This window comes from Taurulus bubalis, assembly GCF_910589615.1.
Source record: "Taurulus bubalis genome assembly, chromosome: 5".
NCBI lineage: Eukaryota > Metazoa > Chordata > Actinopteri > Perciformes > Cottidae > Taurulus > Taurulus bubalis.
In genome coordinates, this window is record NC_136593.1 from 12,535,093 (window position 1) to 12,547,490 (window position 12,398).

At 41.3% G+C, this 12,398-nt stretch overlaps 1 protein-coding gene across 1 annotated transcript in view; it reads left to right on the forward strand.

Annotated features, from left to right (window-relative positions):
• The window catches only part of cacna2d2a (calcium channel, voltage-dependent, alpha 2/delta subunit 2a), a gene marked incomplete at both ends in the record, with an annotated part of 137,303 nt that overhangs the window by 101,175 nt on the left and 23,730 nt on the right, over positions 1 to 12,398 (forward strand). Inside the window, 4 exons of the mRNA XM_079218441.1 lie at positions 1,341 to 1,472; positions 1,701 to 1,758; positions 11,663 to 11,713; positions 12,077 to 12,176. Of these exons, the coding sequence (XP_079074567.1) occupies positions 1,341 to 1,472; positions 1,701 to 1,758; positions 11,663 to 11,713; positions 12,077 to 12,176 (341 nt within the window). The remainder of the gene's footprint in view (positions 1 to 1,340; positions 1,473 to 1,700; positions 1,759 to 11,662; positions 11,714 to 12,076; positions 12,177 to 12,398) is intronic.

Genomic DNA, 12,398 nt, shown 5'->3' on the forward strand with positions numbered 1-12,398 from the left:
CTGACAGCTCGTCAGGTCAATACTTAGTATTGAAAAGTATAGGGGGAAAAAAAGAAATGATCATTTATTTGTGTAAAATTCAATGAGAAAAGCTGGACTCGGTTCAGAGGCTTGTCTAGTTTTGGTTGGCTGAGTAATTAAATCAGAGAAGCTAGTGAAGTTCTCCTCAGCTCAGTGCCTCGTCTTGTTTCCTCTTTAATCAGGCGGCTATTAAACCTCTGATTGCGCTTCCCATCTTCTGACTTCAGCTGAGCTATTAAACACAGACTGAAAGCATGTTTGGTTTGTGTGTGTGTGTGTGTGTGTGTGTGTGTGTGTGTGTGTGTGTGTGTGTGTGTGTGTGTGTGTGTGTGTGTCTTTGTGTGGGTGTGTTAGAGGGAAAAAAGAAAGACAGTGTAACAACAATAGAAGTCATAAGAATCTGAGGTAGAGAGGAAACAAGACACACGTTGACGCAGTCGTAGAGTTATTCCACCACAACCTGCATTGTGTTATTCTATTGTTGACTAGATGATAAATACTTCTCTCTAGAGCCATAAATCACTTTCACAGAGTACCACTGAGATACTGTGAGATATATATGTGACCTTACCTCACGTTTTTAACTCAAAACACACATGTTGATGCGTTAAGGGAGGCATGCACAAGCTTATTTTTCTTTCTTTTTCATCACGTAACCTTCTTAATTCCTCTAAACTCAAACACATTCAAGGCCATGGAGACAAAAATACTTTGTATTTATTTGCTATCAAGAATTCTGAAGTGGCTTCTGTCTCCACATGCTGCAAGTCATATATGACCTCCTCCAAGGTCATCTAAGATTCCTCCTCCTGCAGTCTTCAGAGATCACTCAGATTAGACCACCGTCGGTCCCGCTGCCTGCATACATCCATTCTTATGTACTCGGCTTACTGCTGCTGGCACGGACGAGGTTGTTCAGCAAGGAGATTGACCTTTGCGTTACTAACACGGAAAGCATGGTGTTTTGCACTTTATTCATTTATTAAAACATCTGAGACTGTATTTGTGTTTATTATGATTATTGAAAAACAGGTTAAAAAAAATCAATAAATATAAATATATATTATATAAATATAAAGCTGTGAGTTTTTAAATCCGATTAAAAAAAACTATTTTTAGACCCTGAAGTTCAGGCATTTATTGTTTTTTTTATAACCAGAAGCATATTCTGAGTTTATAGTCTAGCATAGTGGATGCATGAGGACATTAAAATCTGAATGAAAGACTGTTTAAACGTTATCGTTTCCTTTCTTAACTATATTTGCCAATTCACTATTGTCTTATTGTGTGTGTGTGTTTGTCTGTGTGTGTCACTACAGCCCCCGTCATACTAAACGAGTTGAACTGGACCCAGGCACTGGAGAGGGTCTTCATTGAAAACCGTAAGGAGGACAGCTCTCTCCGCTGGCAGGTGTTTGGCAGTGCCACAGGAGTGACTCGATATTACCCAGGTAGGCCGCAGGGTACGGAGTCAACTGTCTGCCTTATAACTCACACCAAGATAAAATCTAAATTGACCCTAGGGCTCCTCGGCTGCAGAACATTGGCAATCGCTTATCAGATGGCTATACTGGTAACTCGATAGACAGAATGAAATTATGATTACTTTGATCTAATCTGATATGAAATATCCTACAGTGCACTGTATGGCTTCTAGCTTATTTTCTTACTCTCTCCAGCCACTCCATGGAAGGCTCCCAACAAGATTGACCTGTACGACGTCCGCAGAAGACCTTGGTGAGTGCCATCTTCATCAAGACACGTGTCATGATCAGTGTGTTTTTATTTATTTTCTTCCACTATTGATGTCTGTTGGAAATTTTAGGAATAATGCCCAAAAAATCTATTGTCCTCTTAATTTCGAACATTGAAGTTTTCAGAGGTATTTATGTTAAAAATCAGCACATTTGGACTGCTGGGGCATTGTTAGTGATAGAAAGATTGACACTGATATGGGTGTACTGTACTTTTGACTTCAGTACAGCAGCATCAACAGGTATAAAATGCAGCTCTTAAATTTGTTTATGAATTTGCCATATTTCCAACAATATGCATCTCAATTTGCTGCATTATCCCAATCCAGATGAGTGTTGGAAGGTGTGCGTTTTGGGCATGCGTTGAGTCCAGTTGAGTGTCGAGAGTAAAGGCGATTGTCCAGCTACAAAGAACAGCAGTGTGAAAGTGCAGAAAATTGCAAAAATTAAACTTGTCATTGCAACATCTGTGCTGTCAGCAGCAGCACCGTCACGCTGTCTTAAAACTCTGACACACTGTTGTGATCTGATTTGAGTCCCCACACATTGAGTGTCAATGTACGTGTTATAATTAAGGTGTTCGTGCACCGAGCTACTGAATGAGCTTTTTATTGTTATATGGAAGTTAATTTGGGTTTTTTCATAATCATTTTAATTATTCGCTCAGTGCTGGAGTGAAAAGAAGTTATTGACATACAACTATTTTTAATTATTACATGTACTTCTGCTTCTCTGCACTAAACTGAAATACTCTCCACAACAGTAACAATATGTAAGCATCAATGCAGCAATTGCTTCTGATGATTCCTTTATAGAAAACAGGTTTTTATTATTTTGTAATACATTTTCCTAAACGGGCTGCTCAAGGCATATTTGCACTAGATGTCTTTGTACTTAACGTAACCACATACACAACAAAAGGCTTTTACTCTTAAATGGAGCCTTATAATAGGATTCCTGTACAGTGCTCTGTCTTTGGCTCTTGTAGACATCCTGTGCTCCTTCTAGCCCGGAGCTAAATAATGGATATTGTTTAGCGGAATGAGATCAAAACGTTTTACTGACCCGTATTTATCTCAGTAAGTGATCATGTTGTTCCATTGTCTTTTGCAACAAGGACAAAGGCAGATAGAGGCTAATGTTTTGGTTTTTAGTGCCCACCTTTGCCTATGGTTCACTGTGTAGCAGCCAATCTCTGTACGGACTGCCGGAGCAGGCGAGTGTGACGGGCTGGACAGAACTAGGCTGCGTTTGGCCAAACAGCCCCCTCACCTGCCAACCCAAGCTTCCTGTCCACCATTCCACTTTCAAGCTACCTGCCACTGTCACATTGACTTTGTGGCAGTCCTGCCTGTTGCCTCGTTACAGGTCGGAGTGAACTGGACATAATCATGACAGCAATGTTGATTAGACCTGACCCCGTTTTCCATCTCTGTCTGGATCCAGCTCAACCTGAGTGGCTGTTTGAGGTCAGCCCCGGCAGTCAGATGAAGTCAACTAGCTCAGACTTAACAAACAAAAGACAAACAAAAGAAGTTTACATTCTTATGAAGTTTGCATGAAATTATAGATCCAAAATGTAGCCTGGAAATGTAATCTGTTCATTTTTATAAGTAAATTGAATGTAACTTCAATTGCTCATTTGATGTGGGGTTTAAAGGCTCAGTCAAGGCTCAGTTTACTTATCCATAAAAACAGCGATAGTACGGTGCTCCAACCCTAATCAATCGGTCAATCAGCTGCCTCAAAGTCTTGTGTAAGACATTTCATACAATCTTTCCAAAACAAAATTCCCCAAGCTGTCTGCCCGCGTAGCAGTGGCTGAGTGGTATGTAATGTTACTCAGCAGTGTGTGTTCTGGTACGTAGCTCCGTTAGCCGCTCGCCAAACATACCATCCAGTCAAATCAGCTGTGTTATCACTAGCGTCACCGGCTGGGGCCATGAACGAGTGGTGAGTCAGCAGGCAGTCAATGGCACTACAAAACAGGCAACACACGGTGTTTTAAGATAGTTTGAGCCATATTTTCCCACCAAAGTTTTATGCAATTTACTGCAGCAGAATGCGAGATCAGTCATGGATAGACACAGAGGTGAATGCACACATAACCGATTGCATGATCCTCCTTGTGGAGATAAAGAACAATCAAACAATGAAAAGAAGAATATAAAGCACAGTTTACAACCTCCTTCTTTTACAAATGTGTGTTTGTGTTGGATAAAAGAGAGAGAATAAGTATTAGTGGAGTCAATAATATTCTAACCATTTACTGTAAATTGACTGACGAATTTAATCGATCTATACTTTTTGAAGTGATAGCAAGCTACTATTGGGACGACACTATTTGTTTGCCTTTCAACAGAAATAATGTATCTCAATGTATCTGCATTCATCAGATCTCTGACAATTTAATTAAGCTATCACCAGAAGTCTCCCTAATGCTTGTGTAAACATACACAACATTGGTGAGATACAAGGCATCTGTGTAGCAGGATAAGTTTACACAAGGATCCTGTCTCTGATCTGACAGCGCTACAACTAAAGTACTCCCGAGTTTAATTCTCTTACACATGTTTTGACTGGGGGACTCCTCCCTGAGACGGGGGAGGAACAAGGAAAGAGAACCATGAGGGAGACTGCTGAGCGGCAGTAGCGCATGTGACAGAGGAAAAGACAGAGGAAGAGGTGTATTATTGCAGGAACACCTTGTTTCCCCCCCGGTCTTCCATGTTTGTCACCCCTGTCGAGCGTTTCCTCATCTGGGAGCCTCCGACATCGCTGTGGCCCGTTGCTAAGCAGCTCGTGCCCGGCCGGGCTGAGTGGCGGGGCTGTGGCAGCGAGTGTCATGATGTGTCAGGTCAGACTTGTGTTATGAGAGTCTAACATGCTGTCTCCCCGACTGACACTCTGTGGAGAGATCGTCCAATCACACACATTACACAAACAGTCCACAGGGGTTAGGTAAGACCGTCATGTGTGCTTATGTGACAGCAATAGAGAGCAGTGTCCGTCACGAGGCCGGTAACAAAAACAACAACACAAACAACAACACAAGCATTTACACAAGTCTTACGGAGGCTTTGATGAACACAATTCAGGAACTTGATGTTAAAGTCAAACTGACTTTTGAAGTCTCCTCGCTTTTTTTGTGGAAGGAAATACAAACTCCAGCTATTTTTTGTATATAGAGTGTATATATATATATATATATATATATATATATATATATATATATATATATATATATATATATATACACTCTATATATATATATATATATATATATATAATTTTGTATGATTTTTTTTTATTAAATGTTACAGTTAAACAGATTTGGACAAAGCTTCAAGTCTCTGGATGGGTGTTTCCCATGCCAATCAATGAGTGACATCTGAAAGTCAACATTACTTTGAGACGCACTGTCAACTTTTTTTTTGTGCGTGACTGAAGCAAATCAAAATGAATAGCTCATACACGTTGATACAAGGCACAAGGCCACAGCAACATGGTAAATGCTACACCTTAGTGAAACAGTAACAGAAGTAAACCAGACTTAAAATGTCCATAAGCTAACACCGCTGAGGATGTTGAATTGGGCAATGGTGTTTTATTTAGTCTGTCCGTTTACAATATTTAACATTTGAGAGGTGCCGTCCATCAAGCTGTCAAGTAAGTTGAAGGGTGGAAGCTGGCGCTGACTTCCACTAAATGTTACTTTTCGTTCATGTCATGTCAACGCCATCAGGAGCTCTGAAACATGCAGTGTTTTGCTCGTCCAATTTTGTTTGCAGAGCAGGAGATCTCAGCACTATGTATGTTTCTCCGTCCAAAGTATTATACTGATTCATGAATTATTTGATAATACACACACTTTTAGTGACTGCAGTTTCAAGTACCCACATTGAAACCAACCATAAATTCCTGGAAAATGCTAATGTATGGAGCACTACATAAAAATAAGTATGATTTTAATGTAATTTTATGGTTCTTACAAGTTTGACCAAATAAGTACACAACTCAAAACATACAGGCAAAAACTGCTTTAAATTCATGTGCAGTAAATAATGTACAGGCACAGATCAAACACGTCCTCCCACATATCCAATAGCACTCCTCTCCTCACCAACTCACAAATGCATCAGATCATATGGGCTGGTCTGCCAGATTGATACTGGAATTCACAAATACCATGATAGCAACTGTAATACACAGATGCAATTGCGTGAACACGCTTCAGTAACGTTTACACTGACTATCTGCGGGAAGAGTCCCCCTGTCAAATATGTGATTTACTATGGAAAGTCAAAGTAGGGGCCAGAATTCACGGCTAGTTTGTAGCGTAATAGACCTCTAGCTTTCCGGGGACGGATGGATGGCGGCGTGGCTAACCTGGCCAAAGCTGTCCAGGTGCACCTCTGAGGAAAAAGATCAGAGGGCCGCCTGCCTCCACAGATGGGCTCTCTCTCCGTCTGCTCCCCCACCAACAGCCTCAGGAAAATTAATGGTCCAGTCAACACACTTAATTGTCTCCAATTGCTCTGACATTAATTATTAACATTTGTCCATTATAATGTCTGTTCGCGTTATCAAGGGAAGCAAAGCGGAGGGTGAAGTGAGGCAGAGGGAAAAGCAAAGGGGCGAGGAGAGAAATAACCAGAGACAGGCATGCAGTCCTGTTAGCCAAGCGTTGCAAAGATCCCATTACCTCCCAGGTTCACAACTGCATGTAGGCTATATCACATATTGATTTCTTCAAAAAGTCAATCTAACCTCTTTGTAAATATTATGACTGCTGTTCAATCCTTGAATCCCAAAAATACCATTCCCTGTATCTCCTTCTTTCAGTCTCTTCACCCTACTTCAGGGAGGAACAGAGTCCAAAGAAAGAATAGTGTGTTTTTGGTCCGACTGAAGGGAGACAGAAGGCTTTAGCTGTCCCAATAAAATATTTGACATTTCAGTTTGAGCCAAAATGTGAGAGACACAGCTGGGGACTTTTAATTCCATCTCAAAGAGCAACCGTAACAGACAAGTACTTGTCGACTAACAATTGATGCTGATGTATTCCAATATGCATGACTAATTTAATATTCTGCACTTTTTTTTCCCAGAAAGGAAAATGGTTAAAAAATTGAGCATTACATTTTCTGGGTTCTTTTTAGGCATAACCGAAAATATGGAAATGTGAATCTTGGTACCAACACTTCCAATAATCGACAGAAAGTAGAATAAATAAACGGCAGACAACATCTCTTTCTGCTGCAGGCTCTCTGGGCGCTGTCCTCCTATATATATATATATATTTTTTTTTTTTATCTTAATTCAATCTTTATTCGCCTGCCACATCCACAGGAGCACTAAGAGAGCAGCATAAAATAATAAGCCCATCAGCACAACAAAAATCCATGCACACATGGGAGCATGCACATAAACACACCTACATGCACACATACACACACTTGTACACAATGGTATACTGTCCTACCATTATTCTGTGGGTACTCTGCTTACATCTACTGTACATGATGGATACATATCAGAGCTCATACTGTGGAGAACAGACACAATACAGCTGGTTCTGTATATACATCGTCTCACTCATTATTTGTATGCTCTGTACAATGAACATGGATCCCAAAATTTTTTTTTTTTTTATTGAAACAAGGACACACACACACACATCCAAATATACAGCAAGCTTTTCCTGCACACTCACTGTCGCACATTAAAATGAGCCGAGCCACTCCATGTCTCACGCTCCATGTATCTATTGCATGTGTCTGAAATGTATGTAGTAAATAATTCCTCCAATTTAAATGTAATGCGCAACACTTTGTGGAATGGGTCAGGGTGCATAAACACAATCTCCTGAGAGAGTTAGCCTCCCGGCACAGTTAATGTATTGATTTTACAGCGCTGCGCCATGATAAAACTATTTCATGAATTCCAATGAGACTCCTTTACCAGACTGCTGCAAAAGGAGCAAAAATATAATCAACACAATGCAGAATATGTCATTGTGTTCATTGCTTGTCTTGTGCATTTTTTTTAGATTGATGGCGGTTGGCGGCGTGTTGTAAGGGTGGCTGTGAATGTTGCTGGTTGAATCTCCTCTTATTTAGAGTGAGACCACCTTCCACCTCAGTGTAAAGAGCATGTCTTCTGCAGACACAAGTTATCTTGATTGTAGATAGTGTAATGGTATGAACAGGTTTATGTCGTGACATTTGTGATGTACATTATGGCTTTCCAGTTTTTGTATGGGCATAGAAGTCACTGCTTAACCATAGGCAAATATATATATAGTGTACTCCTATCATCTGAAATTCCTTCTGATACAGTGTGTCATATATTGCAAACCTCTACTTGGGATTATTTCCCTTTTCAAATATTTGTGAATTGTCTTCTTGATTTATCAGTCAGTGTATAACAATTCTCATCACAGGCTCTCTGAGCTCAAATTGATCTCTACGTATTGATTGTTTTGTCAGGCCAACAATCCAAAACCAACACAAGATTAAATTACAACTGTACAAAACAGGAAAAAATCAAATCTTCACATTTGAAAAGCAAATGTTTGTCATTTGTCTGCTTGATAATTTACTTTAATAATTCATGTCACAGTGCTTTTTGAGGGTTGTAACGGAAATGACCTGATCAGCTGAAGAAGACATAAGATCACTATGTGATGGTTAATCTAAATGTATAGTGCCAGTTAAAATGATATGAATATATTCTTCCCACATTGCAACATGTCATAGTCTCTTTAATATTCAGAAGCATGGTCACTTTGTGTTCTTAGAGGCTTTCATGTTTAACTGTATGTATTGTGATTTTATTTGTATTGTGCCTGTCGCTGGACCTTGTCTGAAACTGGCTTGTTAACCACGAGGCAGTTGTATTCGCAGGCCCAACAAAGTCATTGTCATGTGTATATATAATAGTAATGTCTGAAGTAAAGTGCCTTCGCTAGTTATGATTCAGCACCACTGGTTTTGTACAAATAACTTTGAGTGAACGGACAGAGAGGCCGAAGGCTGATATGTTGTGATGGCTGATGGTGGCGTCGTGGTGGAACAGAATGGGCGACAGGGCTCAGTTCAGCACCAGCCAGGCCCATCTGCTTGTCACCTGGCCTTGGCACGCAGGAGACTGGGTAATGACAGGGAAAGAATGGCATCAGTGGGCAGAAGCTGAGAGGTAATTACTGACTGGAATCCATGCAGAAAAAACACATCTGGATCCATGAGTCAAAATGCAGAGGATTATACACTGATATCGGCCTCAATTCGTGATTTTTATCATGTCAGAACCGTGGAACCGCATATCAGCCTGGAGACCGGAAACCCTTGACTCCATCCCACTCTCTGTGATCCTGATGTTCTCTGCTCAGAGGCAAGGAGAAAATTCAATTGTGCTTTTGGCAATGGAAAAGGGGAGAAAGAGAGCGAGTGCTGATACACCAAGACAATCTGTGGGGAAAATCAGCCATGGCAGCACTATAGCTTCAGTGTTGAGTAACGCTATCATGGCTCATGTGTTACTTCTGTCTACTCCATCACTGCTCACACATTCCTCCTAAACCCCATTACTGCTGATCAATGCTGCCTCTTTCACAGTTGGAAAGAAATGATCTTCTTGAAAGTGATATTTTCTCAACAGATTTTAGGGCTAAAGCTTGCACACTTCTCCATTGTGAGATTTTACATTGGAGCTGTGGAAGATGAACTATAATGACTACTGGTAATAGAAGTCTGCATTGCCTTATAATTAACATTTAGCCCCTTCAAAATAACTTGGAAGTCCCAATAAAGGACCCCTCGTCTCCATGAGAAATACACTGACCAGAGAAGTTAATGAAATCCTGCAGTTGGGCATCAGCCGTCACCAAATGACCCTCCTTCAATCTCCAGAAGGGGCGTCTCCGTCCATGAGCCTGAGGGAGTAGAGACGTGGGCCACATTTTGACAGAGTTTCCGTCCTGCATCGATGATCGCTTTCACAAACCCCCATCCGCTCGAAAGAAAGAAGCAGCCACTGTGTGGAGTCTTAGCTCTCTCCCCCTCTCCCTCTCACTCCCTCAAATTAAGATTTCAGTAATTAAATTGATAAAAGTCATGCATGCCAATATGCCTCATGGTTCCAGACCTGATTTCATACGCCACACAGTTGGAGAGCTGCGGAAGTTCTACCTTTGATGTGGCATTCTTTATTATTGAAAATAATTGGATTCTCCCTCTCTTCTCTTCTCTCTCTCTCTCTCTTCAATCTCTCTCTCTCTCTCTCTCTCTCTCTCTCTCTCTCTCTCTCTCTCTCCCCCTCTCACACACACACACATGCATTATACCCATGTTCACTCTGGGCATGCTCAGTTAATCGACCTCTTGCGAGGCAGTGCTGGTGCCGAGTCTCTGCTCCATCTGGGGGTTTCAGGCAGCTTTTCAGTAGAGAAGGGCCCAAGTTGTGTCTGAAAAACGGATTTGAGCAGTCCAGGCAGCTTGCTGAGGGACGTGACTTCAATGCGGGTCATAGGTCATGCTGCAGGTTGAAGTGGCTCCTGCCAGTGAGTGAGGCATGTGGGAGCAGTGGCGAAGCCTACCGGGGCTCTGTTGCTCTACCTCCATATCAGCTTGGCCGAGCATAAAAAAAGAGCCTCTCTGGCCCACAGGCAGCTGGCTTCTCTCCACACTCAGCGGAACGGCTGATAATCAGCAGAAAGAGACCCCTGATGATTACTCTGCCTTTGCCTAAGAAGGCTGCTAACTGCTTGCCTGCTCACTCCTCAGAATACTCACATTTGAAACCCCCTTTCCCAATATGGCTTAGAAACGCCTACAATGTCCATCAATCTCAGCTCTCTTTGTATCAGGAGTAAATGTGAATTTAATTGCCCCTGGAACAGATTGAGGGAATTTTGGACTTTCCTCTGTATGTCATTCTCTATCAACTGTGGACAGATGTTATGTGTGTGCCTCTTTCCAGGTCACAAGTTCTCTGGCCTTGCAAGTGTAGTGCCGCCTCTGCCTTGTGGGCCAACGCCGTGCTGAGGTTCACAGACACAAAGAACAGCAGTATTTTAGGAGCTGCTCTTAAAGTTCCTTAAAATTATTATCCGTGTCCCAAACAAGTAAGGCAGTGTAAAGTAAAGTGTCATTTTATTTGGGAAGACATTTGCTATTGAAAATAGTGTCAACTTATTGGCAGATCTTTTAAGAAAACTCAACTTTTAAAGGGTTAAGCCAATAATTGTAATGTGTAACTGATAAATAATGACAATTTTTTCAAAGATACTAGATAATTTACGCAAGATTTAAGATAAATATTTTTCCAAATGGTAATATTTAAATTTCAAAAACCTGTATAAACACATCTTAGGAAAACAAATACATCTTAGCCCTTACAAAAAAAGTAATTAGTGTTTTGGCACTGATGAACAAATGTAAGAATCCTCTGTTTAGACACAAGATGTTAAGTGCGGCACCATCCAGGGCTCCAGGCTGTACAGTGGTGCCTTGCGTGCTTAGTAGGTTGAACAGCTCAGGCAGGCCACTTTTAGTAAATGTGTTATTATATACTTAGACCGTAAACTAGCAATTACTTTGGCTTATGCAGTAATTATTTAGAGTGGGCATTGTTATTCAGTAAAGAGGAGTATCTCTGTTGAAGTCAGCTGACAGAAGCTGGCGCCAACACTGAAGTATATAACACAACTTATTAACTCTTCTACGCACATAATCCTTTTCAGTATTCTGTGGCTTAAGTGGGCTCAGCTATGTCGCTCCATATTATCATGGCTCAGCTCATTGTGACTTTCGCTCCTTTTTTTATTGCAATTATCAAAGATTATAGGAACAAATTAAAGTCCATTCTTTGTGTTTTCTGTACAGGTATATCCAGGGCGCATCGTCTCCAAAGGACATGGTCATCATTGTGGATGTGTGAGTTTTTTTTACTCCCCAGTCTCTCTAACTGCCACCTCTTTCTACATTTCCCCCCCGGGTGGGAGTGGATGGCTCCTTCAAAGGGCGCTAGTGCCACCTGTTGGTCTGAGGAAAGCCTAAAGTTAGAGGAAGGCAAACACTGCTCATTTTCCTACCTTAGTTGAAGTCCATTTGCCATTGTATCACCTTCTGAAACACGCAGCTGTGATTTTGAATGCATGCCTGAACATGAAAGATTTAGTGAGTAGATGAAACGGTTAAACCAGTCCTTCACACGTTAGGCAAATGGACGTGCGCAGGATTAGGACCTGTCTTCTCATAACTGATCTGTAAGTGCTTCATTGTGTCTTTTTTCCGCAGGAGTGGAAGTGTTAGTGGACTCACTCTGAAGCTGATGAAAACCTCTGTAGAGAAGATGCTGGAGACTCTGTCAGATGACGACTATGTGAATGTGGCCATGGTAAGTGGACATTAGCATCTGCTGATTACCAAATGTTCTATTAGGAGACTAATGTTCAGGGAAACATTGACGTTATGCTATATTGCAGGGCAGATAAGACACACACAAACACATCCACATGCTCTGTGCGGTGGCTCTGTTTGGAGACTTCCTTCGGTAATCCTTCATAATCCATTGCTTTTAGCCACTATATGCCTCGAAATCCTAGCTCTAAGAGCAAGA